We start from the raw sequence: 26,542 nt of genomic DNA, 5'->3' as shown, positions 1-26,542 counted from the left end.
ACGCCTCCGTTAATACATAATGTTGGATCGAGATCGCGCTAGAGGGGGGGTGAATAGCGCTCGTGGCTATTTCGTTTGTTTCGGAATCGTACGAGTAAAACAAACGCAGCGGAAACAAAGATAAAACAAGGCACAGGGACACCAAGATTTACTTGGTTCGGAGTCTTGAGCGACTCCTACTCCAAGGCCCGCGATCGTTGATCGCTTTCGATGGGCAACAACTATAATATCGAAAAAACTTTATACAATCAGTATTTTAATTCAAATGCTATAATAAAATTATATCAACAATTTAAGAGATGAAGAATCGGATCAGCAGAACGTTGTTGAAGCTTTTTGAGGCAGCACGTTGGAGAAGACCAATTGCTCTCTTGTTCAAGAGATTCATTCACTTGGTCTTCACGTTGAGGTGACTTTTAAAGCTTTTGCAAAGTTAATCAAGATCCTTGGAAATAGGATCTACACGTTGAGGAACCAATTAAAGTCTTACACGCGTGGATCAGCCTTGCACGCATGGATCAGCCGATCAGAGCAGATTTATTCTGCTACTTATCCACAATTCAAGACAAATATTGCATTTTGGTCCCTGTAAAACATGTTAATCTCAAAGCAAACCAAATATTGCATTTTGATCCCTGCAAAATATGTTAATCTCAAAACAGACCTGCAACACAAAGTTAGAACATAAATGGATAAAAAGATATGTCGACAGCCTCCGGACTGTCCGAGTCTGACTTTGGATTTCCATCCGGAAATCCTAGGTCGACCCGACGCCTACTGTTCCCTCTTCCGGGGAACGCGTCCTCACCTACTCCCCTCAAGAGAGATTACCTGATGTCAGTACGATCCTCCAGATCGACTGGACTTTTGCTCGGCGCTCGATGCTCCCGGACTTTCTGCTGGACTTCCGCTTCTCGACTGGTCCAGTCTTCCACCTGGTTCGCGACACCAGGACTTTTCACCTAGGATTACCACCCCCTAGGACTTTTGCCTAAAGCACTCGACCCACCAAGACTTTCCGCATAGGGTTACCACCCCCTATGACCTAGGGTTACCACCCCTAGGATTTTCCCCTTGCCTAACCGCAGCTAGGACTTTTGCCTAAGTACATTTAGGACCTTCCTGCAAACTCATTCACACCGTTAGATCACAAATAGACTTAACTTTGAATCCCTTTGTCATAATCAAAATTTAAGTTCGATCGTCGGATGCTTCCCGCACCAACACATAAGCCAAGAGGGAAAAAGGAAACAAACTCTTTCTAGTTTTTCCGCACAAGGAAATACACAACGATAAAAATTTCAGTGAATTCAGTCATCAGGAAAATAGTGCATACAACAAACAAGGCAAGAAAAGGATACATATTTCCACAGCCCAAGCGTTACTATATCGTACGTGTCTATGATTTAGTCAAAACTGGATGATTCCTGAATGAATCTAAAAACATGGGTGGCACGATAACAGCTAATGAAACGACCAGTCCTTCATCGCAGCATGATAGGTATTTAGCCAGTCCCAGAAACGTGTACATGAAAAGGGGAGCCACGGCAAAAGATTGGCTCAGTTGAGGAATCTGATTTGGCACGAGCTCTGAGGACATCAGTTGGATCATTTATGACGGCGGCTGTAAGTAATGTGTACTCGCCTGGCACAAGAAAGTAAAGAGCAAAAGAATGTGTAATTTCTTGGAGTGGTGGCGCCTCCAGATTGATGTCAGTAACGATACCTGAGCAAGGGAGAAAAATAAGGGGTTGACAAAATGCATTCTGAAGAGATAAATGAATATGTAAAGGTATGACTCAGATGTTTCATCTCTTATACACAACCAATGTGCTATGGATCTATTTGGAAATAAAATACCTACAAGTATCATTGACTCCTTTTTGCGCATCCACTTGATGTGATCAAGTGTTTTTAAGGAAAGAAAATATCAAACTAGGTAATAAACAAACTTCAATCTGACTCCACAAATATGAAGGCAGGATGATCATAAGACAATTATATAAAAAACATTTGAAGACACATTGCATCCTCAGTTGTTCCACAATTGATGTTTTCATAGAGCATGGCATATAAAATAATTGATAGTAACATGGAGCATGGCATATAGAAGAGGGACCACCTAAAGTAGAATGTATTAGTGCACTCAAGAAAGATAGACCTACAGGAGAAATTTAAAGGTCTTAAATAAAGTTTGAACTGGTTCCTGGTATATTAGTGTCACGGCCTATGGCTTGTGTGCAACTTTATCTAACCTTTACACATTTTCCTTACAGAATTCCAATTCATATCCAATCAAAATAATCAAATCTTGATATTACTAATTAAAAACTAAATTGTCAATCAATCTATTTGAACATACCAGCCCATAGAACAGTTGCATTATTTCCTTCAAAGCAATTCTCCCCTGCTACATCTCTGCATGATACAGTAAGGCTCATTCTAATCTTTTCTTTTGTATTATTCTGAATAATGACTTCCATGCGAGTCATCTCATGAGGTGATATGGAATCTTTAGCTTTTCCAATGAACTCAGGAGTCTGGCCAGTGGAATTCTCTGCCGTACTGGATTCTTCAGAGGAGCCAATGTTTTCTGATGTAGTTCCAATTTCAGCCAACCTGAATCCAAAGGTTAAAGGATCTGGGAGTAATATGTCCATCACTGATGCTTGCAGTGCTGCTTGAGTAGCATCTTTGATGTTCAACTCTCCAGAGCTATTTCTTCCAGAATGCCATCTCACTTTTATTTTGGAAATCAAATTGTTGATGGAAGCATTCAACTCAGCCTTTGCATTCCTTTCTGCTACTGCATTTCCTAGTACATTGTTGACTTGAGCATCTTTTGAAAAGAAAGAAACATCAAGGACAGGCAATTTAAAGTTCTCCAAGGGAATCAACACCCTTGCAGAATAGTCACGATCAATTCTGGTTTTCCGGTAACCAAAGTCGATGTCTGCATTGTTGAAAATTGACATGCCATACTCACTCGGCTGACTCTCCAACTGCACAGACACATTGACCTCAAAAACTACATCAGTAGGATTAGACAGTTCTAGTTCAAGAAGTCGTAGGCCCCAACTTCCTCGATAAGGATCAATCCTTACCAAAGAATTCCCTTCTTCAGTTATATCTTTCTCGCAATTAATTCTTTTACGAAGTGTCCCACCTATACGTGCAGGAAACTCCATTGAGAGCAGGCGTGCTCTTATAAAGCGCAAGCCTTGCAGAACAGACACATTTAAAGGGACAACTAATCGCCTGCCTGGTGGAACACTATTCCCATTGCTGTTTAATTCATCAGAATTTAATGGGCCTACAAGATAAAGAAAAAAGAAGTTAGCAAACAGTAAATTAGTTGATGATTAACAGAATACCAGGAAAAGTTAATGACATCTGTTCTACTAACTAAACAATTAGGTACCTATTATGCCCAATACCAACATGGACATTTTCCCAAAAAAATCCTGCTCAGAAGGTCATGACATGCGTCAATAATTACGTTCAAGACAATACCTATTTTGTACTGTATTGAGTAGAGATCTGCACCACTCAGTATACCCAACCTATACTATCGGTACGCATGCATTAAGCAAAGTAGAGAATTAGTTGCACAATAACTTTCCTTTCTCAGTTGTAACTGCACTGAAATGCTTAACTCTAATCTAGAAATTTAACACAAATGTCAATGAGATTGCTTGATTATTAATTTCGAAGGAAGAAAACTATGCAGCTAGAGGTTACATAATTAAGCATCAGATCTAATGGCAACAATTTGGAAAGCACTAAAACAGGTCTTAAATGTCAAAAGAGATACTGAGTGAAAAGAGGTTCTTGACAAAATCTTAGGATCCAATCGCATTCTTTCTGAGGTCATCAGGATCAACATCCTACCTAGGAATGGAAAAAAGTTTCATAAGTTTGGACCATAAGTTTGGACCATAGGATTGGAATGGAGCATTGTAAAATCTTACAATTTAGTTAAAAAATTTTACTACTATATTTAATATTTATGATTTTAGCATATATATGCAAATGTTGACCTAGGATCCAGGTTGCTAAAACTACACTAATTGAAATCATGCAAACAGGTAAAATTATACAAGAAACCTTAAAATACCTTTCCTAGAGCTTCAAAATTTGAGCAGAGTCAAGAAATGCAAATCAAATTCAGTGTTACATACAAGAATTTCATAATGGGTAGAAGTGGAGTAATTCTGACAACCATATGGTCACTTGCTTACCGGAATAATAAACAACCAACAAAGGGCTGCTTCCTTCCTTAGATACTCTTCGTGTATTTGCAGAAGGGCTCTTGCTAGCATCTAAATCAGTATCAGATAAATTTAATTGCCATGCTTTTAGGGTCACCGGAATAGTCACTTCACCACCAGGTTTCAAAGGAAGAGCTGAAAACAAAACATCATGTGCAATTGAACTAACAGAATCCTGGTTCTTCCCTGATAATGCAAGGTGTGCTTGTTCAATTGGCACAGTCCCTGCATTTGTTAGACTTATCCAAATATCGCGAATTTCACCTTCATACAATATTGTAGAACCATTTCCTCCTACCATACGGGAAACTAGCAGGGGTAGAGGTGGCACCACAGAAATGTTTGGAAAGGACACATTCTTTGGCTTGGTAGAACCACAACATCTGAAAGGGTCTAAAAGAACAAGACCTTGTGATGCTCCAAGAAGCAAGTTATCAACATCCCTAAATAGATGCTCTGTGATGACACCAAAACAATGGACAATGCATCCAGGAATTGAAACTGCTCCCACTTTCGTTGGAATGCCAGATAACGATATCACCTTGGAAGTGTTAGAAGGCAGATTTACACTTACAGGAAAAGCATCAAAGTTGTTAGAATGAGCTGAGAGATAGATACTTTCGACAATAAGATCAAAGCTACAAGGATTTGCCAATTCTACTAAAACATGAACTGGTTCTCCCACAATCCAAGTCAGCTCTTGTTTAACGGAATCAGTGGAACTTCCCTTGCTGAAAGGTGTGTAGATAAATGGTCCAGATGGTACTGAGCCGGTCCACCACTCCTTTTGAGAATTACGTTTTATGATATCTGTTTGTGAAGGATGGAGGGGAAATGAGTGCAGCCTGGAAAGAGTCAGACCGCTTACTGTAAGCAGAAAAATTACTATAATATTATCTACACATTATTATTGTATCATTTACACAAGTTCACCAAATAATAAGCTTGCAGTGCAGCATTGGACAAAACCTCAAAAGACGAATGCTATACATTCACAGTTAGTGGTTAAAGAATAACCAGATGGAACAAAAAGTATAAAATAATTCTCACCATGGCCAGAGCTCACAACACATCATATAAATATATATAAAAAAGACATATATATTAACATCTATTCCCAATCTATGCTACAAAGACTTGAGTATTGAGATATGTAAACATGTCAATTCTAGTTTCCCTGCAGATTATTTTCTGAAGCTTGTGGTAAATGAACATGTTGGTGTCTAACTTAGAATGACAATTGGGGCATAGAGAGACCAACAAGTACAAGGGTAAATGAAAACTCTGAATACCAGAGGCTCTAATTATAGCTTTCAAAATCAAAATATTATATTCCATTTTCAAAAAGGATCCAACAATTTAGTGCTAGAGAGAATAATCTCTACTAAGTTTGATGCGGCACAATAGCTTCAGGGAAGCAAGAAAAGATACGAAAGAGAGAGGAGCTCTGGAAGAAACAAATTTCATAACCAAAAGCATGAGCTGGCTTAGTACTCCAGACATTTGAATATAGGTAAGCATATACAATGCATTTATTATCCTTATTTAAATTACTCATCATAATCATCACACCATGTTTGTCCAAATTATTTGGGGTTACCCTGTTTTTCCAAACTATTTGGGGTTAGCTACATGAATCTTATCCCTCCATTGAGCTCTATGCTTTGGTATTTAAATTACTAAATTAACTAAACTCAAATTCCATATTCTCCCAGATTGATGGACAGAGCTCAACTCTGCCATCAAATTAATGTAGGTATGAAGTGCATGGTAACTGTCAGATGGCATGTGTAGTAGCCTTCCTGACAGATTCCAGTATGAATTCTTTGAAAAAATTGTTTATAGTGCACAGGACAGGACTAGTTGTTTCACATAGAAGGATTAAGAAGAATAAGAATATGGGCACCTACATTTTACACTTTGGTTTCCTAGTGGAAGTTATTATGTTTATTTTATCAGATTCATTGCTCAAATTTAACTATTTGCATAATGATACAAATTTCTCAATGCCCTCAGCACAATTCTTATCTGTTTCAGAATTGTCAAAAGGGACTAGTAAGAGATAGGACACCAAGGCTTGCAACATTCTTTTGATCCCTAACTGTGCCTCATGTTTCATTCAGTTGCTGAAAAATTTGGTTCCTGCATGTTGAGATTTCAAGAATGTGTCTAACTGTGCAATGACCCGTCAGAGAAGGCCTTTACTTGGGTCTCCTGCATGGGAACTATAAAGTGAATGGCTCTATGCTTTGTTAGTATTTAGAGCTTAGTCATTTCCATAAAATTTGTTGCCAAAAAGGAATCTAGTTTGGGCATACTTCCTAAACAAGGTCCATAACACAAGTATGTGCACTAGGTAACCTAAATACTTTGACATTGAACACAATTCTCAAATGGTTGATTCGGTTGTGAGTTTGCCTACACTGATCGTAGTTATTAAGAATATTAGCACAGCATAAAACCTATCAAGTGCATTAGATGGAAAAGGTTCTCAGAGTTGATAAGGACAAGGTTACTGATGTTTTCTCAAACTGTGGAAGATAGGTTATCATGTCAGAGTATGATAAATGATTTTATTTCGCATTATGGACAAATAAATTAATGGGTGATAATAAAAGTTGATTCTAGCAGCTGTTATGTATTTTGTCAGTGACTCAGATCCACACAGTGGTGAAGATAAATATTTGCTTCATTAAGGAAAGATGTTTTGAACCAATACCCATTTGGATGTATCCTACCTTTTACTAATCAGTTACTATGAGAAACAAACCATGAACAATTAGGCAAAAAAACTCACCTAATAAAAGGAAGGGCAGGATCAGCACAGCGTGTGCCTGATGGAAGCCTTTCTGCAGAATTTGCAAGTGAGCTTGCAAGGCCACTCTGACCAGCAGGCGTGATGAGTGGGTAAAATGATCTAAGTAGACGAGCTGCAGCACTCCATGCAGCAAGAGGATCCCCAGCACGTACAGAGGACACCAATATCTCTCTCAAAACAACCATCTGTATGCTGCTCCATTGAGACTCAAATAAAGAGACTATCAATTGAGGGTGCACTTTTCCCCCATCAGAATGGCTTGCTCCCAGTTCCTTATTACAAGCAACACAAAGAAATAAGATATATTAAAATTGCAGAAGAATCTAAGGGAATGTTAGTCTAGAATCCCCACCAAAACTCAGACCGATATGAAAAATTCATTCAACTTTCAGAGTGGTTCAACTTCATTATCTCAATATAGATTGGTAATTCCAAAATTATAGAACATTGAAATCTCAATTCTTTTTACCATTTTGTTTGGTTAGACACCACTAAATATTCTATAATAATATTCTCCTATGGTATTCCCCATGGTAACAATTATGGGGAAAACAGATGTAGTGAGATCTAAGAAGATTGAAAAAGGAAAAATGAGATTCAGGTCACATTTTTTATACATTAGACAAAATAATAATAAAAGTTTAGAAAAGGCAAAAAAATATTCATTGCATCCAGGATTATGTCCTGGATTATTAGATAAAAAAACGAAGATGAAGCAAGAAACAAAGAGTTAAGAGAAAGCATTACACGACATAAGATCATTTTCTAAAATAAAATAGATTACCTATTTTTTCTTTTCAACACATCTACTATTTTTGTTTAATTTTACACAAACAACAGCAAAAAAAATGAAATTTTTGAAAAGAAAAAGAAAGATATCTTTACAAACTTTTTGTATTATATGTAATAGGATTTTCTTACAAAAAAACTTATTGTCATATGAACTAGATCTAGACCTAGTAAAACACTTTGCTTGTTGAAAGGTCAACATGAGTAAATAAGCTGATCCAAATTCATTTCTGCAATTATTCAATACTAATATTCAAAAATGAAAGCAGCTGACTACTATAGTGTGATTAATAGAACTTGTTCTACTTTGCTTAAGAATATGGTCAATTTATATGCTGGGACACTCTTCAGTTAGGTCAAATGAACAAGAAATAGTGATATGCTCTCACATTAACTGACCGTATAAAAATTTCTAAGTAGTTTTGCTATAACATTGTGATAAAGATTTTAGAATATAGATTCTACCAGCTATTCAAGCACCTATTTTGCAAAAGATTCTCAAAACCTCACATAATATTGAGACATGACAACAAAAAAATTTAACAGAACAGTGGATTAACACGTAAGACTTAGTGATTGAACTTCAAAGACTCACTGAACTAAAACATGAAGTCTAGAGTCTAGACTGTTTCAAAACCTTTAGTATAAATTGCCTCCTGGGGAAATCTGTATTAAAGCTATATATTACCTATGTTTCTTTCAACTAAAATAAAAACTTAAAGCACTAAAAGACAAACATATTTACCAAAAATTGCTTGAAAGGGCAATCTAGCATGGCAAATAAGCAAGAGAAACAATCAAAGAAAAGAAAGGAAAAATTGCCCCATTAGTTATTCAAACACAATGACAATACCCAACTATCTTTCGGTAAGACCAATAAATCAAAATTTATTGTACTCATGAGACTCAAAGTGAAAAAACTTTGACAAGTTTATCTATCAGCAGATATGCTTGGTGCCATGGTTCATAAATCATTCCGTGCCAATCGCATGAGTGAATCATTTCTTTCACCTACTGACCAACATGAGTAACTACATGAAACCTCAAAACAAGGATTTGAGATCTATGAGCGATGCAAGAGCATCTGCAGCATTTGCAACCAACATTTGGCAATTCCATGAGCAACAATGAGTTCTGCAAGAGAAGGAAGCAAATTTTGGCATCCACAATCAACGTCCACCATTTCCACAAATGACTTCTATAACGTCGGGATCAACATCTACTAATTCTGCCAGTTACAGCGACTTCCACAAGCAATCGCGGCAACAGCTAGGATTTCGACAAGGTAAGTCAATTTGTTCTTCCTTATTTCTTCTTCTTCCCCAATTCCTTCTCCTCGATGCCTCCGGCACCCCATGTCGGCATGCCAGCACAACATGACACTATATAGTTCTGGCAAGAGACTTAAATATGGCCTAAATTTTATACCTTGGTCTATATAATATGAATAACTTGAATTCCATGGATCATTTGTCTCAATAAGAAGAGAGGGTGTGCTCAATGTGTAGGTAATCCACATTCATGCTTTCATATTATATAAAAATATGAACAGATGTTCACCGCAAAGCCAATTTTGTATTCCTAGAAGAGTATACTCATGACTTCACACATAGGGACAGAATTAGGTAAATAAAAAGCAAATCAACAAGTGAGGATTTCAACTTTAGATGTATAATCTAAGAATTCTGCATCTTGTAGAAAAGTTACCTGGGATGCTGTACTGATTTTTTGGCTCTTCCTTCTGCTTTGGACACGGTAAGCATTTGAGGTCATAGTTAAAACTTGCATAGCACTTATAGCAGCACATGAATTATCCTGCTGCAAGTACAATTGAGCTACTTGTCGGGAGAAGAAGGCTGCTTTGCGTTGATAACCAAGTGTCCCAAATAATCTTGCTATTTCAACATACAAAATTAAGCGATCATTTGCATCAATTAGAGATTTTGCACCATCAGCAGCACCCATTAACAACTCTACAACCTCTTTAGCAAGTTCACGCCTAACATATTAACATCAATAGAAGCAACATAAGTATTTTAACTCATAACTGGTTAGTGGGATCTCCAGAAACAATCAAAATCAGGTAAGTACAAACTACAGGAAAGAAAATAATTCGACCTTTCAAAAAATAATGAGAATATTTTTCATAAATGAGTAGAACTCAAGTTCATAGAAAAAGAGAAAACAAAACTGCAAGTAATACAAACATTGGCAAAAAAAAAACATCTAACAACTGAAATGGTTTTCAACTTCCCATGATATTTCAGTTGCACAAATAATTTGATAGACAAGACAACTTGACAGCAAGTTGTAGAAAGGTTATGAATAAGGCAATATCAATACACAGAAAATCCCAGTGACGAACTCAGATACCTTAATTTTTCTTCAGGAAGTTGTCTTAAGCAGATATAGACTTGAGAGGAAGCTTCTTTTAGAGGAATGATAGATAATTTAGTATATGTAATAGATTATGTCAGCGCGAATTAACTATAAGCTTTAGTTGGTAGACAAATCAGCTTGGCTAGTTATTTTCAACTTTAGTAGTTGACTAAGGAAAATCATTGAAGTCTGCCTCTTATTCAAGTTTTGTGCTATGGCACATGTGTACCAAGATGTTTTGATGTGTCATCGAGTTTTGTTATCTTGAGATATTGGAGCCTATCATTAGCATAGATAATATGTGTGATATCTAATGAATAAGATATAACCCCAAATTTTCTTGTTTCATTTTTTTTTTTCAAGTTCATATCATATCAAGTGGAATGTGAACTGCTTTCATCCTACTCTTCTATGCCACTATATTCCTGCTACAGTTTGCAGCTACTACTAATTTTGTCATTTTAGTACTGTTTGTCTGTTTTGTCCACCCCCTTCCCTCTTCATCACTGCCCCTCTTTTCACCATCACCACTTTTATCTCTTAATGGTTGCTTGCTTTCACTTTCTCTCACACTCTCCTTTCTGTTTTCTCAGATAAGAATATTCATACTTTTTTCCCATAATCTTACTAGTCAAAGATCAAATAGCCAGAGTGAAACCAAAGCAAGCTCTGGTTAACATGATTAAAAAATGATTTAAGAGATCTGATTATTAGTAGTGATATAAACTTGCATTTGCATCCAATGCAGGAATAAAGTTCATGCAGCTAACCAGAAATAGTTAGGAATACAACTTCTAAAATATGGACTGGTCAGGTTATAATTTTTGTGAGCAATTATAGATTGCATAAGTTAACTAATACAAATTGTCATACATGTTATATGTTTGACATAAATATGTTTTTAATATGGGCCACATACGTAGTGTATGAGTTGACCTCACACCACTTCTATATGTTTTTGGAAATTTATTCTACTTTGGTTGACCTTAGGTGGCATCAAGTTATAGTTAAGAGATCCTTCCCTCCTCTTCCCTCTAGTGACACAAATGTTATTTCAACCCCCCACCCTGTTGTTATTAAGACTATTTATGCTTATGTTGTCAACAACAAGGCAATGCTAAAAGTTAAAGAGAGATTTGAACACACATCTATGACCAGAAGCTTGGACAAGGTATTGCTGCTTTCGTGGTATCAGATTGCTAACTCATTCACAGAAGGAACATAGTTCAGCAGAGAAACACATTCACATCTAAATCAATTTAATTATAGATGTAGTGAACCTGATGGAAAAAAAAAACATCTTCTATTGTCAAAATCTTCTATTGTTTTTTGATCAAAATTACAAAGAATTTTTAAATGCCCCATGCACACAGACAAGAACAAAAATGAAGGTGCTTATATGACAAACAATTGTTATATAAGCATGAAGAAAAAGAGATGCAGAGCAAAATTCAATTCCAAGCACATGCAGCAGTTGAAAGCATAAGTAAGCCTTCATATTCATTCAAATAAAAAATAATAACAGAACAGTTTCAAAGCTATGAAGCAAACAATATCTAGATGAATGTTAGGCTGCTACCAAAAGATGAAATATAGGAGATAAAGGCACCAATAACCAGTAAAATGAGAAAGGATAATGCAGTAAACAGACTTACCGGCAAAGGTACCTAGCTAGCTTCAGTGTAGCTTCTAGTTCAAAGCTCACTGTTGAGACCCTACAGAGATAATGATATGATTTGTGTTAGCAGAGAGATCACAATAATTTGTTGGTTCACTATAATATATAAACAAGCATATCTAATATGCCTAACAAAATATAGTAAAAAAATAAAATTATTCTAAAGTGACCGTGTTGATGAACTAAAACTATTATAAACCTAAGAAGAAATTTGTGAAGTTATTGTTCAAAATGTTGATGGTCCACAGATTAGATAAGTTCAATACAATGTTTCCCTACAAGGTTAACAGTTTCTGGCATGTAGATACAGCTAGATGAAATATTTATATTCATAGTCAGACTGTTGATACAAGAGAACTAATGCATTGTGGCATTAATCTCAACTGCGGAATGCATGTATCCACATAAATCACTATTTGAATAGAAAGACATGTACTGAGCATCAATGAAAATCTTAATTCACTACTAAACAAATTAAAGAATGATAAAAATAAAACACTGCATATTGATTGTTTATTCACAGAAAAAATTGTGTTGAGATAAAGTTGTACCTTTTGTTAAATAAATACAAAACTTACTCAAAGATAGTAATAGTATTGGCCTGTACCATTGCCTATTATTATTGCTGAAATAAGCAAGCATATTATTTTTGTCTGGTAATTGTCCTTAATACAACTTTCGATAAAGAAATTACAAAGCACTTTCAAGTGAATATAAGCTTAGGAAGATTAATTTCATTTAGTATTTTTTTAAATGAATCATATAACATTTAACTGACTAATCAGAAGTCCAAACATTCAGTAGCAATATTAGATGCTGAAGGAAACAAAAGACTACAGGTAACTAATTTTATGTACCGTTGTGCATTATCTTGCAGATAAGATCTTCTGTAGAGCTGGATGGCAGTGTAATAGCGGTACTTCACTTCCTCCTCTAGAACAGGATCTTTATAATCCATTCGGTCGAGCTACATATGGAATTAACTAATCAATTAATATAGTTAGCACAATCCACCAGAAGCAAGAAAAGACCATATATTCCAAGTACAATTGATGGAATTTATGTTAGTATGTGAGATATCATTGGTATAGACATAACTAGCAGTACAGAAGTATAGAAATCATTTACCAATAGTGCACAGATGCTACCCTCCAGAGCTCCTGCATGCCAGAATACATCTCCAGTTAGCCTTGCTAGCTCAATTGCAGTTGAGTAATGTGCATTGGCATCAACAGGAGATCCTGCCAACAGGCAGTAATCACCTATTGTCTTCTGGGCTCGGGCAAGGCGCCTTTTCTTTGCTTTGATAAACTGGAACAAAACCAAACTAAAGTCATTGAAATCTACAATCAATTGGACTCCTATTGTTATTTTCAATGTGGTACTTAAAACTCTTTTTATGTCCTTAGAACACCTAAAGAATGAACCTCCTCTGCACCAAGACTAGATTGGGAGTCCAAAGGTGTCTTTAAGATGGTTCCAGAAGACTCGGCACGAAGAACCCATTTCTCAAATTCCATCAACAAAGAAGCAGCAAGATCTTGCATCATAGTCACCATATGGAATTCTTGTGTCTTTTGATCAGAAGGGGGAAACAATATGATGTTATCTCTTTTGTGATCCCCATCCTCCAACTGTTGTCAAAAACCATAAAGAGTAATGTACAAAGAATAGAATTAAAAGAACTAGCATATTTTGAAGAATTTAATTTTAAATAGAAATAACCAACCAGCAGACTGTATATGACATGGATCAAAGCTCTAATTTCTTATAGTACAATCTTTTTCATGAGAAAAAAATAGAAAGTAAGAAATGTTCTGGCAGATGAATTCCAAAATTTAACTTATGCCTCAGCAAGTGCTTCAATTAAATTTTGGGAAAGAGAAAATAATGGCTTCCAGGGATCAGACAAGTCTTTGTTTTTAGATCACTGAAACTACATTAAGACACAATACCATGAAGAAAAGAAATTTTCCCAACCAAGAAATCAAACCTATTGTTTGTTAACTAAATCAGTCCAGGAGAAATAGCATGTAATAGAACTAACAGAGGGATTGAAATGAAGATGTTTAAAATCAGTCAATAAAAGTAGGTGAAGTAGCCATGTGAGATATTTAATGTCAACTTAAAATCTGATTTTAACCTACATTGAAATCATAAAGTGGTTTTATGTTTTTCTTGATAAACTGCCTTGGAGATTCCAATAGACTTTTTCACCTTCTTGGCTTACTTCTGATTCAAACTAAATATCAAATTCCATATAAATAAGAAATATAAAAATTATTTTTCATTTATGTTTATATATATTTTACCTTCTCTCAGTTCTGTTATGGCAATCAAATCACTAGCCAATGTGTTTAAAACAGTGATTATATTCTAATTTGTGGTGATTACTTATCAAAACTAAAAGTAATTGTATTACCCCTAATTTCAATGAATGCAATAGTTTATATTCTTTTTTATAATGCCTTTTATCCATCTAAAAACTCTGTTTCTATGACATTTTATTTTATTTTCTAACCCTTAATCATAGCATGAACAATGACATCTTAATCAGACTTCTTGTACCAATCATCAGAATCCACTCTCATGCTGTATGTTGCTAGTACCAAACCATACTAACTTCCAAAAATTCTTCATAAAATCGCTGGTCCAGCCAACAATATTAAATTGAGGGAAATGTGTATACACATTTATTCTGTGTATGATGTCTTCACTTATAATAACTGTAATTCATATGTTAGTGGTTGGTATTTGCTAGCATCATAACGACAAATCCTTAGCATATTCAAGGTTTAAAATTTCAAGCTGTGCCGGAGTTTCAATCTTTGACCGGACGATACGATTTCGATATCACATCGTGTTGTACCAATATAACTTTGGTACTTATTTATTTTAAATATAAGAATACATCAATTAAAAGAATTATTTTTATTAATATTTGAGAGTAATAGGTTGCAATTTATTATAAGAATTTCGATTACTTTTTTTATAGAGCTACCAATATAATTTTTGTGTGGGAACGTAATATTTTTTAAATTTTATTTAGCATAACTTATGATTGGGAACACCAACAAAGATATATGAAAAACTTTAATTCCAGTATCAGCCAATTAAAAATATAAGTGTGTAGGAAATAAATTTTAAACTTTTCTTTAGTATAAGAACTATTACAACATTGTGTTGTTCTTTCTGTAAAAAATTTCATTGCTATTTAATTTTAAATTTTATTAGTTATTTAGGCTGGCCAAACCTTAGGTTTTAAAAAACTCAATCAGAGTTTAATTAGGATATGATTCGACCATTTAGGTAGGCTTATCATGTAGGTCATTTTGGTTCAAACCTTTTGGTTTAATTGTATTTTTTTGGTTCAAGAAAAATTTTAAAATAAAATCTTTTTTCTGTCCTAAACCTCTTGCATTTCTCTTGCACATGACAGCCCTCTCTCCAACAGACATCTCTCTCCATGCGATGTCCAAGTCGACAGCTCTCTCTTGCTCATCTCTCTCACCGATGGCTTCTCGTCGTGCGATGCTTCTCTCGCGACATTGAGTCCGTCGAGTAACACTCTCTCTCACCATCTCTCTCGCAACATCGACCAGATCAAGCCGTCAATGAATGGTGAGCGATCTTTCTCTCTCATTTGTTATCTCTCTCCCTCCCTCCTTCGTTGGCGCTTCCTTGCTTGCCGGTATCGACCATTCCACATATCAATATGAGAATGGAATACAAAATTTCATTCGTGTCAGTCAGCATGAGATTTTAATCGCTGAGCATATTATCATTTTTCAAGGAAAATGTTAGATAATGAACCAAGTAACAAGTTGATAACACAAAACATGGATGTCAATCAATGTCCAAAACAAATTTATTATCTAACACCTTCTATTTTGTGCCGTATGATCTTAGATGTTTCTAGAATTTATGGTAATATAAAATATGTCAAATAGACTCAATGCAATATAGACTGATAAACTATGGTGCACCACAGCTCTACATATGGGCTTTAGCTTCACTAGCTAGTATATGTTGCATAGGAAGTGCATAAGGCTGACATTTTAACCCAACTTCTTAATTTTGATATCATGATTCTTCCACCAAACCAAGTAAAAGGAAGTGGTATAGTAACCTTAAGTTTTTTTTTTCTTTTTTTTTCCAGTCATCCCAACTTAATTCATCAAATCATAGTATATTACGTCCCTTGTCTTTCTTTTTACAATAAATCTCAGATGTTTACATAAAGAAGAAATTGGCAAACCCTTTTTCATCACCCCATCACCCATAATACAATTTATGGATAAGGAGAGAAAGTTTTGTTACTTGCAATAAACAAAAAACTATATAGGGCTACATGGGTTTTATCCCTCCATTGAGATCTACAATTATATGGTGACAATATCCGATATTATTATAGTTACATATAATTGTACTAATAAGAGGTCTCGATTCCTTAAACCATCTCTAATTAATTCACCTTATATAAAACTTGGAAAATGTTCACACTGTCTTAATAGGTTTTCATTCATTTTATAATATATTGGAGCTAGACCTATGGTTCTAGTATGACAAAAATTAGTACAGCCCTTTGATGGTAAAAAATACATTGGCAAAATTCTAACTTTATATAAGAATCCCAATAGCATCATCTTATTGATTTAGGAAGGTTAACTGATAAATGTCTGCACAAAAAAAAGACTAAAATCCAACCTTCTCACCTTATAAGTTCAGGTTGCAATTGAAGTATCTCAGAATGTTGATAATGTAATAACTAGGACAGTTTGCTAACTTCTCACAGCGAATCAAATTCCATATTATCTATTGATCAATTGTTTTCCCCATTCTTCCTATTTGTGATTTGTTCAGTTAAAGAATTTGGAATATCGAGAAAGATTTAGATATGGTAGATATTAGATATGATAAGTTGATAACTATACCAGGAATCATCCAGCAAAAGAAAGTGATTCGAAATGCGTTAGCCAAATGAACGGAAGAAGCAGATCTAGGAGACACCTGGGAATCAGAGGGGCAGAAAGCGAAACAGCGTTTCGCAAGGGCAGAGGAGTAACCCTTGCATGCGGTGGCAAACTGATCAGCGACGAGATCGAGGTCGGTGGAAGACGGGCAGTGGCAGAGGCCTATGACGGCGAGGATCTTGCGACAGGACTGGAAGTCCTCCCAGGCGCTGGGAGGCGAGCCTCCAAGCATGAACTTGAAGCGGATGCTGCCGGTCTCCCATGGCTGATGGGTGAAGGGGCTCTTCTGGTGCTCCAAATAGAAGGAACTGATGGAGGAGAGGTCGATCTTGGTATGTTGGCCCAGCATAGCCACGTACGACCGCAGCCGCGAGTGGGGGATCGAACCGCCCACAGGGAGCACCGCCACCCGGATCATGGATCCCGTCTCGATGCTCACGTCCGGCTCCATCACCTCGCGTTGAGGAGTCGGCGGAGGTTGTGCTACGGACGACGACGACGACGACGACGAGGAAGAGCTGGTGGGAGATTAGATCGGAGATCTGTCGTTCGCCAAGCGAAGTGGGAGAGAAATGCAGATGGATCACCAGACACGAGTCGTACCCGACGCCCGATGGATTACAGTAGGCAATCCGTAAGGAATACTTACCTAAATAACTAATCTTGGTTATCATTATTTAATTAATTTAATTATTTTTAAAAAGGAAACCCCAAATTATAGCATTGAGTGAAAAGCTGGAGAGTGCTTCTTTATTTTATTTTAAAAGTAAATTAATATAAAGTTTAAAGAATTTTTTCTGTTCTTCCTTTATAACTTGTTAATAATATAAAATATTAATTTAATTAATGATATTTACAATAAAATTCAATTCTTCATCCGAATTAGCATCACCCATACTGTTTGACTTTTCTGGAGAACAGTTGGAAAAAAAGCGGACACAGCCCTTCAAAGTAAACATATCTTACAACAAGCATTTATATATACTGGGAAAGAGCTGTTTGATCCTGATATCGAATACCAGTTCATGGGCAACTTAATGTCCTTATACTGAAAATGGTGCTGCAACAATAACAAATGGCATGTTCATAAACAAGCTACAGAACCACCAGATATATTTTTACAAATCATCTACACTACGGTGCAATTTGTGTTGTATATACTGTTAGGAAAATGATCCGGATGGAGGCTACGAATCATTTTGTTCATGTCCATTCCCTTGCCCAGCTGGTTTGGTTTGGAGATTTTTGAAATGACAATTTTTCACCAATGGGATCTGATCTGATTATTATGAAGCTGGTTTGCAAGGTCGAGCAGCCCATAATGAACTAAGGGCGCGTAGTCGTTGGAAGTAGTCGCCCAAAGCAAGCAAACCTCGCGCCGCCTGACGGGTTGTGAGGATACTGTGCATCTGCTGCAAAGTCTGCTGTCTCAGGTGGTCAGCCTGTATTAAATTTAGGAAAGGATGATTGATGGTCAGACTAACAGTCAGGAGAAACTCCAAGGATTATAGAGAAAAGGTCAAATATATTACAGTTGTGGGTGTGGATAAATAGCTTTTCTGTTTCATTTCTACGAAAAACTCAAACAACAATAGTGCACCGATGAGAGAAATGGTTGAAAATTATCCAGTGTAAATGGAAGTGCAAACTTAAAATTGGTTCAGAAATTGACTAGAGGAGAATAAATGGATACCCGCCAGTTGCAACCCAAGACGGTGTTGAAAACTTGCTACTACAAAAAGCATAGACACTCGTATAGAAGAAAAGAGTTGATGACGCTGAAACTTAATCTGATTGGGAAGGGATATGTTGTCCAGCAGTATAGATGATGGCTGTTGTTTGAAGAGCTCCAACACCTCACTAAACTACCAACTTTTCATCCTAGGCCTGATTATACATCTATTGGATTGTAGTTTTATCCTTTCAAATAGGAATACTCTTGAACAACCTTCAAGAACTTGCTTAGAATCCAACACCATTTCAGAGAATATGTGGGACTTGTCTCAGACAACCAATACTCCAAATTGGACACAGACATTGCCGTTGGTCGCATACAAAGATTTTCACAAAATCATATACCAGAAACATAGGTAAGGTATTGGTAGCCAAATCCAAGTAACATAGTTAAGACTAAAATGATGTCGATAAGTCATTCTTAAGCATTGCACTGATATATAATATTAAGGAAACTCTGAAGTAGTAGCACACTGATGAATCAGCAAAACAGAAAATAAAAATATGCAGGGCAAGATAATTAATGAATGTGTTGGCAGAATTGTTGTATCACCTGGTTCAGAAAGCTTACAAGAGCATCCAACTTTCCCATGGCATTTGCCATTTGTCCCATGTAACTCGAAACACAAGATGTGCCTACACATGTTAGAGTTTCAGAAAGAGTTTGCTGAAGTTTTTCCAGTCCTTGAGACAGTGCATCTTCAGCTTGTTGTGAAGATAGTCGCAGGCTGCAGACAGCAGTCATTTGTTGCTCTGACAGAGGGTCTAGCTGTGGGTAGAGTGCCTGCAAACCAAGAATGAGATATCAGTATGAGGATAATGAAAATGGTTGCCTTGGCAAGTCAGAAGAAAAAAGAATTTACAGCAAAATAATAGGAATCTGAAACTTGTGTATTTTTTTGTTTTTCAATATGGAAATTTGGAATAGACCTAGTTTAGATTTAGATTGCTGTATACTTTCAGCAGTCCCATGCTACATTAGAGTAGTCACTATGCACTTTCAAGGAATCACAGATTTTCATGCTGATATCGAAGTACAGTGTGCATGTGCAATCATAATGGTGGCTAGAAATTTTTTTTTCAAATAAGTCAATCACCTTCAGAAGCTCTGAGGGCCTAAATCCACCAATCCAAAGAAAAAATCTCTCAGTGGATGTTCTCCACATGCCAGACATAAGATAGAAGACATCAGAGTTAGCAGCTATGGATTTTATTTGGAAAAGATTATCATAATGTCTCATTCCACTCTCAACAAGCATGTGAAGCTCCAAATCAGACACATTTGCCTGCAGTGCAGCTCTAAGTTCACATGTTTGTCGATTTTGTTCTTCAACCCAGTGTCCATATTCCATTTCAAAAGCAGCAATCCCTGGAAAGCAAACAAGAATTGCCACCTTAAGTAATAGGTACTAAGAAATTATAAGATCAAAGAATAACTCATCCAAAGAACCAAGGAGACATAAACCAAAACAAACCTACTTTGGCAAATAGTTATGCTGCCATGGGTAGAAAAGTCATAAATGTGTGACAAGTTTATCGTAGAAGAAAGAGGATGTAATATATCGTAAATGGAAGATGAATTCAACTATGCAATATTTTATAGTATCACAACCTTTTCAAATGGGAGAACTAACCCCTATCATAACTTGGTAGCTCTAACCATTCATCCAAAATAATAATAGTTCACTCATAAGTTTGTAAAACCCATTTCACCAATCAACTACTTATGTAGGTCAAGATCAAAATTCCATAACCTCCTCTGCCTAACAGGCTTCATGTCCATGTCAATACCCAAAGTCCAACTCAAAATCAAGAATCATCCCTAATTGTAAATGGAGGCACATAAGGCTTAACCACCTTACCATGCCTAGCATTAATCAAAATGTCACAATTTAACCAACCGAGAAATTCATTATGCATAGCCACATGCTCTAGTTGCCTAGGAACAAATTATCAGTACTCTATTCATATAAGCCCACAAGACTCTTCCGGTGGTCCATAACTAGGCATCTAGTGCTAAATTAAGGTGTCCCATATTGTCCATATTATTTTTAAAAGCACTAAATCTATATTTACAGATTTCTGTGCTATTTCATTACATTCAATAAATGGTAGTTTCTTCATCCAACTCATATCATGGTATACATTTTTAAAAATGAGTCCAGGGAACATTATGCACAATTCATTCAAGTACTAGCATCAGCTTAAACATCAAAAAGAATAAAGGTCAGATAATAATGAATTGGCATCTCAACATGCAAAAAAAAAAAAAAAAGGAAGAAAGCACAGATTTATCTAGTAATGCTAAAAGGGCAACCAAAAAATTAACTGTAGTGCATAAACTAAAAGATCTAGTGAACTATGATAGTAGGACTCTGCCACCACTCCTACACCTGTCTCTAAGACATCCAACATCCAATATGAACATTGTCATGCTCAATAGACCATGTATCATAACTTTAAAGAAAGGAAAAAAAAAGTATCAGCCATCTAGACTCATGCCATATTAGATACAAGTACCTATCGTTATCAACATATTGGTGCAAAATGATTATTTCAAGAAATTGTTGAGATTTCTTTTCCTTTCCTTGATGATTTAGTATAAAGAAGAGAGGAAAACAAAATCAACATCATACCTGAATTGACGCTTCCAGGCACCCCGAGGGGTGACCCTCGCAAATTCCCACCTATTGTGTACATACCCTGCAGTAAAGCAACAATTTGTTCATCAGCTGACATGAACAAGATAAGATTTCTGCTCATCATGAAGGTGTAGCATTTATACCAAGTGTCTGGCCTTCTCAACCTCCTGTTCTAGTTGTGAGAGTTTTAAACGACTTGACTCTAACTGCTGAACATAAGCCTGCCAAAGAATGTACTTGAAGATCAGCATATTAAGCCTGACTTTATTAGTCAGTTAAAAGAAATCACTTTGCTAAGTACCTTTTTCCGCAGTCGGCTTTTTCGAGCAGCCTCTCGATTTTGTGCCAGCCGTTTCAATATCTATAAATGTCATTTATTAAACTAAGGGGCCCATATTAATTGCAGAACATTTCTGATAAGCATTACTAAAATGCAATCCATACTTTCACAGTCTACTTAATTAACAGAGCTGAACGTGGCTCACTGAGATGATTGGGATTTCATATAAGAAGATGAATCTCTGATCAAATACAAACAGTCATGCCATACACCAGATTAACAAAATAAGAAGCAATAGTGTCTTTCAAATATAAACCATTTAAGGTAACTAAAACAAAAATTCAACCAGCTTGAAATAATTATAATTCAGTTCATGATAGGATATCTCAAACCATCAACTGTTGGAATTTCACAAATTTAACTAGGAAATATCCCAGTCTGATGTAGGAAAAACCTTAACATAAGTTCATTATACTAAAGCAACATACATTCTCTATTCTGGTGCTCACTATAGGATTTTCTACATTTCTTGCTTACAATTATATAGAAGATGCAGACTAGAATAATATATTCTCAAGTGTAAAATTTAAACTTCAAAATCCATAATTCTCTAAGTCTGGAATGTATATGTGTGCTTCCATTGGTTATCACTAATTAAATTGCCTCACAAATTAAGTTTCAATCAGATATAAATGCACTTACTACCTAGGTCAGTATTTCTTATTTTATACATGAAAAAGTCTTCGAGAGGTTGGTATAGATCACTTAGTTTGACACATGATATCAAAATTTTATTTCTGGTAGTAACAAGAATATTGAAGATTTTGTGAAAAGGATACTTTCTGCACGAATTTACAGCATAACAATCACATTAAAATGACTTAGGAAACAATTACTAATGTCATGTTAGTCAAGATTGAGAAAAATAAACTAATAAAACTACCATAGAATTGATAGGAGTAAAAAAAATCTCATAGGCATTTTAATATTTTATTACCTTATCTGAAGTCTTGTTTTCTTTATGGTCATATTTCTTTGGTTTTCCTTGTGCCTTGAGAGGAATATCTTCTAGCTACATAAGAATACAAATAACCAATCAGAACAAGTGCTGACATTAGTAAAGGTTATAATTGGAACAAGATAGATATGCTGCAGATATCGACCAAATAGTCAATTCGCATATCTGCCTCCATAACAGTTGAAGCACATGTATTTTGACTACTATCAGCTTTGAATGAGTCCTCCCACATGCCGATGTGGTGATTTTCTTCACACATGCCCATCCTAAGCGAGGCTTGAAATGGAGATATATGGCTCCTACTGTTTGCACTGAAAGGATAAGAAGATTACTCCAATGGAATGCACAGCAGTTAAAAGTCAAACAATTTATCGATTAAAGGAAGTGTTTCCTAGAGACACAATGTTCAATATATTGCATCAAGGCTTTTAATCATGCCAATAAAAGTAAATATAACAATCAACCTCACTCCACTAGTATCTAATTGGTAGCCAAACATAAATAGTAAGCAATGAGTAACATACTTTTTAGCATTCCAAACAGTTCTAAGTACAACAGCCATTTTGTATAAATGACACAACACAAGTTTGTTTGACAAACTCCTTGAACAGAAATGAATCCAAGCCCCAAGATTACTTAACAAATCCATCTTCACTCCTGGGATTTTATCACTGAGTAATCCACTCAAAAAATTATCCACCGCCTATATTCATGGTGTATACATAACTTTTTGATAAATAACCATAAGTAGCAATATCTCCAACCCCCACTTAAGATCATTTCATTCTACAGAGAAAGATTATCAGGATTCAGACAAATCCCCGTAATTATTCCTGTCAACATACTTCAGGACTGTGTCACGAGAAGCTTTCATAAAACTAAACAATATGTTAGATCAATTTGTCACGCAAAACTAGGTATGCAAAGTAATCGTATATCTTCTTCATTCTTCTTTTACAAACATTCAAAAATCGAACACCAGGGAGATATTATTGTTTCATCTGAATTACTCAAATCCTTCTAAGATGAAATCGGAGTTTTGATTACATCCTTGATCTACAAAAGGTAAAAAAAAAAAAACACAAGAGCAGTGCTGAACTCAGAGTACAAGTAAATTTCTGTTCAGCCTCCGCAACAACTTCAAAAAGAAACAGTATAAACTCTGACTCTACCCTACGTTCTCTGCCGACAAAACTCATCCAAAACAGTATTTCCGCTTCACCGTTACTTAAGTAAACAAAAAAAAAAAGGATTTTTCCCGTCCAACAGAACAGAGAGATTCCAACTTCACAACCAGCAGCGACCAGGACACAAGCACATCAACTATTACGAAAAGACAAAAAAAAAAAACGAATCAACCTTGAGGACAAGAGTTGAGCTGCCTATTTGCCCCGTGAAACTATTGCCTCGGCATGAAGCGCACAACCCTAACCCCGAACCCCGATAGGGAAAGCCCGCAGCCGCCATTCCCTCCCTCCCCGCCCCTTTATCAAGAGGGAGACAGAAAGAGAGAGGCTCAGAAGCAGATTAGTAGACGGAAGTGGAGATTCCCGGAGGTCGAGTTCCGTCCCTTCTCAGTCCTCCACCGTTATTTTTTAATGGTGGGTCGCGGGAAAGCGGAAAGAGCGTGTCACACAGTTAGGCGTCTCGTTATCCTGCTCCATCGGGACACCCGCGATGGCTGTCGCGCACAACCCCGGTGCACTTACCTTCCCCAAACGCACCTAAAAATTTTTGGTTGTCTCCCTCGCTCACTCACCAGTCACGACGACTTTACCTTTTTCCCAAACATTCTCATAAGTTTAAAATTATGAAAAACGCCCTCTAGACGTTATCCTTCTAAAGGAATGTTTTTGAAAGTTTGGGGACGCAATTTAAAAAGGAAGGTAAAGTCGATGGCTAAATTCGAATTTTCCCGTGCGATATTGACAGCGCAATGTCGACCACTGAGTGATTACTATACGCGCAATGATTCAAAGCTTTTGAATCCCCATTATAATGCCAGTAATGATGATGATAATTTTTGTTTTCAATTTAAAAAATTGGTGAAATTTTCATGGGCTATTCAAATTTATTTTTGAAATCATTAATCACTTTTTTTTATTTATTTTAAAAACAAGAACGACAACACCAAATTAAAGAAAGAAGAAGAACAGAAAAAGAAATTGCTTACCAAGATCCTACATGGTGCATGTTGTTTTCAAAGTAACCAAGGTAAAGCTCCATTATATCTTCTTGTTGTTGTTGATGATCCTTGCAAAGGTTCATGGCTGAATCATTTCACAGCTCCATCCTTCATCCTTCATACTTCTTGCTGCAGTTCATAAATTTATTGTTCTTGAGGAAGGAATGAGTCATACCTCTCTTTCTTTGTCAAGGAATTCCAAGCCTAATAATCTTAAGATCGATGGAGAGAATAATTAAAACTAGCACTCAAGCTCAAAGTTTCGAGGAAGGAAGCAAGGTGTTAAATGGAGTACAACCAAGAGATAAGCTCATGGTGGGCATACCTTTTAAGTAGCTGCCATCCACTAAACCTTTATGGATTAAGCATTAAAAATGTCTTTAAAAGAGCATGATGCATTAATCATGCTCCTGATGGGGCTAAAAGTAGAATCAACTTGACTGGTGCTTTATATGATAATCCTAGATTAGCATTCTTTTTCTTATCTAAGTAAATGGTAAAGCAATTAGTTAAATGGCAAATTAATTCAGGACTAAGGAATCAACAAAGGCAGGCATTGCTTTCATGGACTTTTAATTGAGTATGATCTTGATATAAATTTTTTTGGAGTTTAAATAGCAATAACAAACTTGAGGATCATCAAACTGGAAAATATATCACTGTACTGAAAACATTTTTGCATTTCAATAAAAGTAGAGAGTTCAATCATTCATGGCCCTCCTGTGAAAGTTTCCAAGTAGGTGATGCCCTAAAATACTTAAGCTCTAAGGATTCTACCTCCTTGCATCTTTAAAATTTTGTCTTCATCAGCTTTAGCTTTTCACTGGAGGTGCCATCTAACCCTATAGCAAATGCATACGTTGCGTACTAGATTTTCAAGTGTAATTATTTCAATGATTAAGTGTTGATTCCACTGAATTATAAAAGGAACAAAAAAAAATTCACTGACCCTTGGATTTCTGAAACACAGCTACTGCAGTTAAATATTGGTGCTCTTATCAATTGATCTGTTCTGCATGAAAAATGGATATGAGATAAATTTTGGTTACTTGAATATAATGGTGGAGGGTCATGCATAGGAGCATATGGAGGCAAAGTGCAAAGCTACCTGGAAAAGCATAGTAAAGAGAGTGCAAGGATAATATAAGAAATGAGTGATGAGGAAGATTCTTGCAATTGCATGGATTGACAGTGGAAAATGCTGCGTTCATTCTGCTTTAAACTAAATTATTTTCATCTATAGAGGTGCAGCTCAAACAGCATGCATCACTGACCAGTAAAAGATCCATTTGGAGTCTGCAATACCAACTCTGACCATATTTAGCTAAGGAATGTACAAGATACCGTGGGGCATTTAATAGGATATATAAAGAGGTTTTATTCCCTGTACGTAGCTCCTGGCCAAAAGAAATGATCAAATCCAGAAAGCATAGCAAAAGTAAGAAAACCTTATGCACAAAAGATATATGATCTCATCAAGGATCATTGTCGGATGGTTCTTACGACGTATTTTAGGCTATAGGCCTTCAAATAATTAATAAAGTTTATCCGTAAATCTTCACAGTGTTCCTCTCAATTAACCTTAGATTTGTCTCCTCTCAATTAAACTGCACCACTACTTTAATTTCACTAGCCTGCTGGCTCAATCTGTAATATTAAGAAGACAGGCTGAGTTTTCCATATCTACAATATATTTAATAACAACTAGGAGTATAGGATATTAATATGAAATTGATGATGATTTATTATGTTTGGATTGCAATGACAACCATGTT

At 36.0% G+C, this 26,542-nt stretch overlaps 2 protein-coding genes across 3 annotated transcripts; both read right to left on the bottom strand.

Annotated features, from left to right (window-relative positions):
- Positions 1 to 1,247: 1,247 nt before the first annotated feature.
- Positions 1,248 to 17,505, bottom strand: LOC141816989 (trafficking protein particle complex II-specific subunit 120 homolog). The gene is made up of 10 exons (XM_074704702.1): positions 16,946 to 17,505; positions 13,363 to 13,569; positions 13,064 to 13,246; positions 12,793 to 12,902; positions 11,913 to 11,972; positions 9,586 to 9,877; positions 7,069 to 7,361; positions 4,242 to 5,116; positions 2,363 to 3,313; positions 1,248 to 1,726 (listed from the first exon to the last, which is right to left on the bottom strand). Exons 1-10 carry the CDS (start codon positions 17,357 to 17,359, stop codon positions 1,506 to 1,508), a joined length of 3,606 nt encoding a protein of 1,201 aa, XP_074560803.1. The 5' UTR covers positions 17,360 to 17,505; the 3' UTR covers positions 1,248 to 1,505.
- Positions 17,506 to 17,853: 348 nt separating this feature from the next.
- Positions 17,854 to 25,009, bottom strand: LOC141816985 (transcription factor TGA4-like). Of its 2 annotated transcripts, none has more exons than XM_074704697.1 (9): positions 24,756 to 25,009; positions 22,728 to 22,893; positions 22,562 to 22,636; positions 21,586 to 21,645; positions 21,428 to 21,505; positions 21,279 to 21,345; positions 19,740 to 20,011; positions 19,196 to 19,426; positions 17,854 to 18,350 (listed from the first exon to the last, which is right to left on the bottom strand). In XM_074704697.1, exons 1-9 carry the CDS (start codon positions 24,848 to 24,850, stop codon positions 18,195 to 18,197), a joined length of 1,200 nt encoding a protein of 399 aa, XP_074560798.1. In that variant the 5' UTR covers positions 24,851 to 25,009; the 3' UTR covers positions 17,854 to 18,194. The 2 variants fall into 2 exon arrangements, with proteins under 2 accessions (XP_074560798.1, XP_074560799.1); XM_074704698.1 differs by lacking the exon at positions 24,756 to 25,009 and adding an exon at positions 23,942 to 24,034.
- Positions 25,010 to 26,542: the final 1,533 nt, after the last annotated feature.

Source organism: Curcuma longa, unplaced genomic scaffold (assembly GCF_044706935.1).
Source record: "Curcuma longa cultivar G26 ecotype Majalengka, Jawa Barat unplaced genomic scaffold, ITB_CL_G26_1.1 contig_18985, whole genome shotgun sequence".
Classification (NCBI taxonomy): Eukaryota; Viridiplantae; Streptophyta; class Magnoliopsida; order Zingiberales; family Zingiberaceae; genus Curcuma; species Curcuma longa.
Note: the sequence above shows the minus strand (reverse complement) of the source record. Positions and strands in the feature narration are given on the sequence as shown.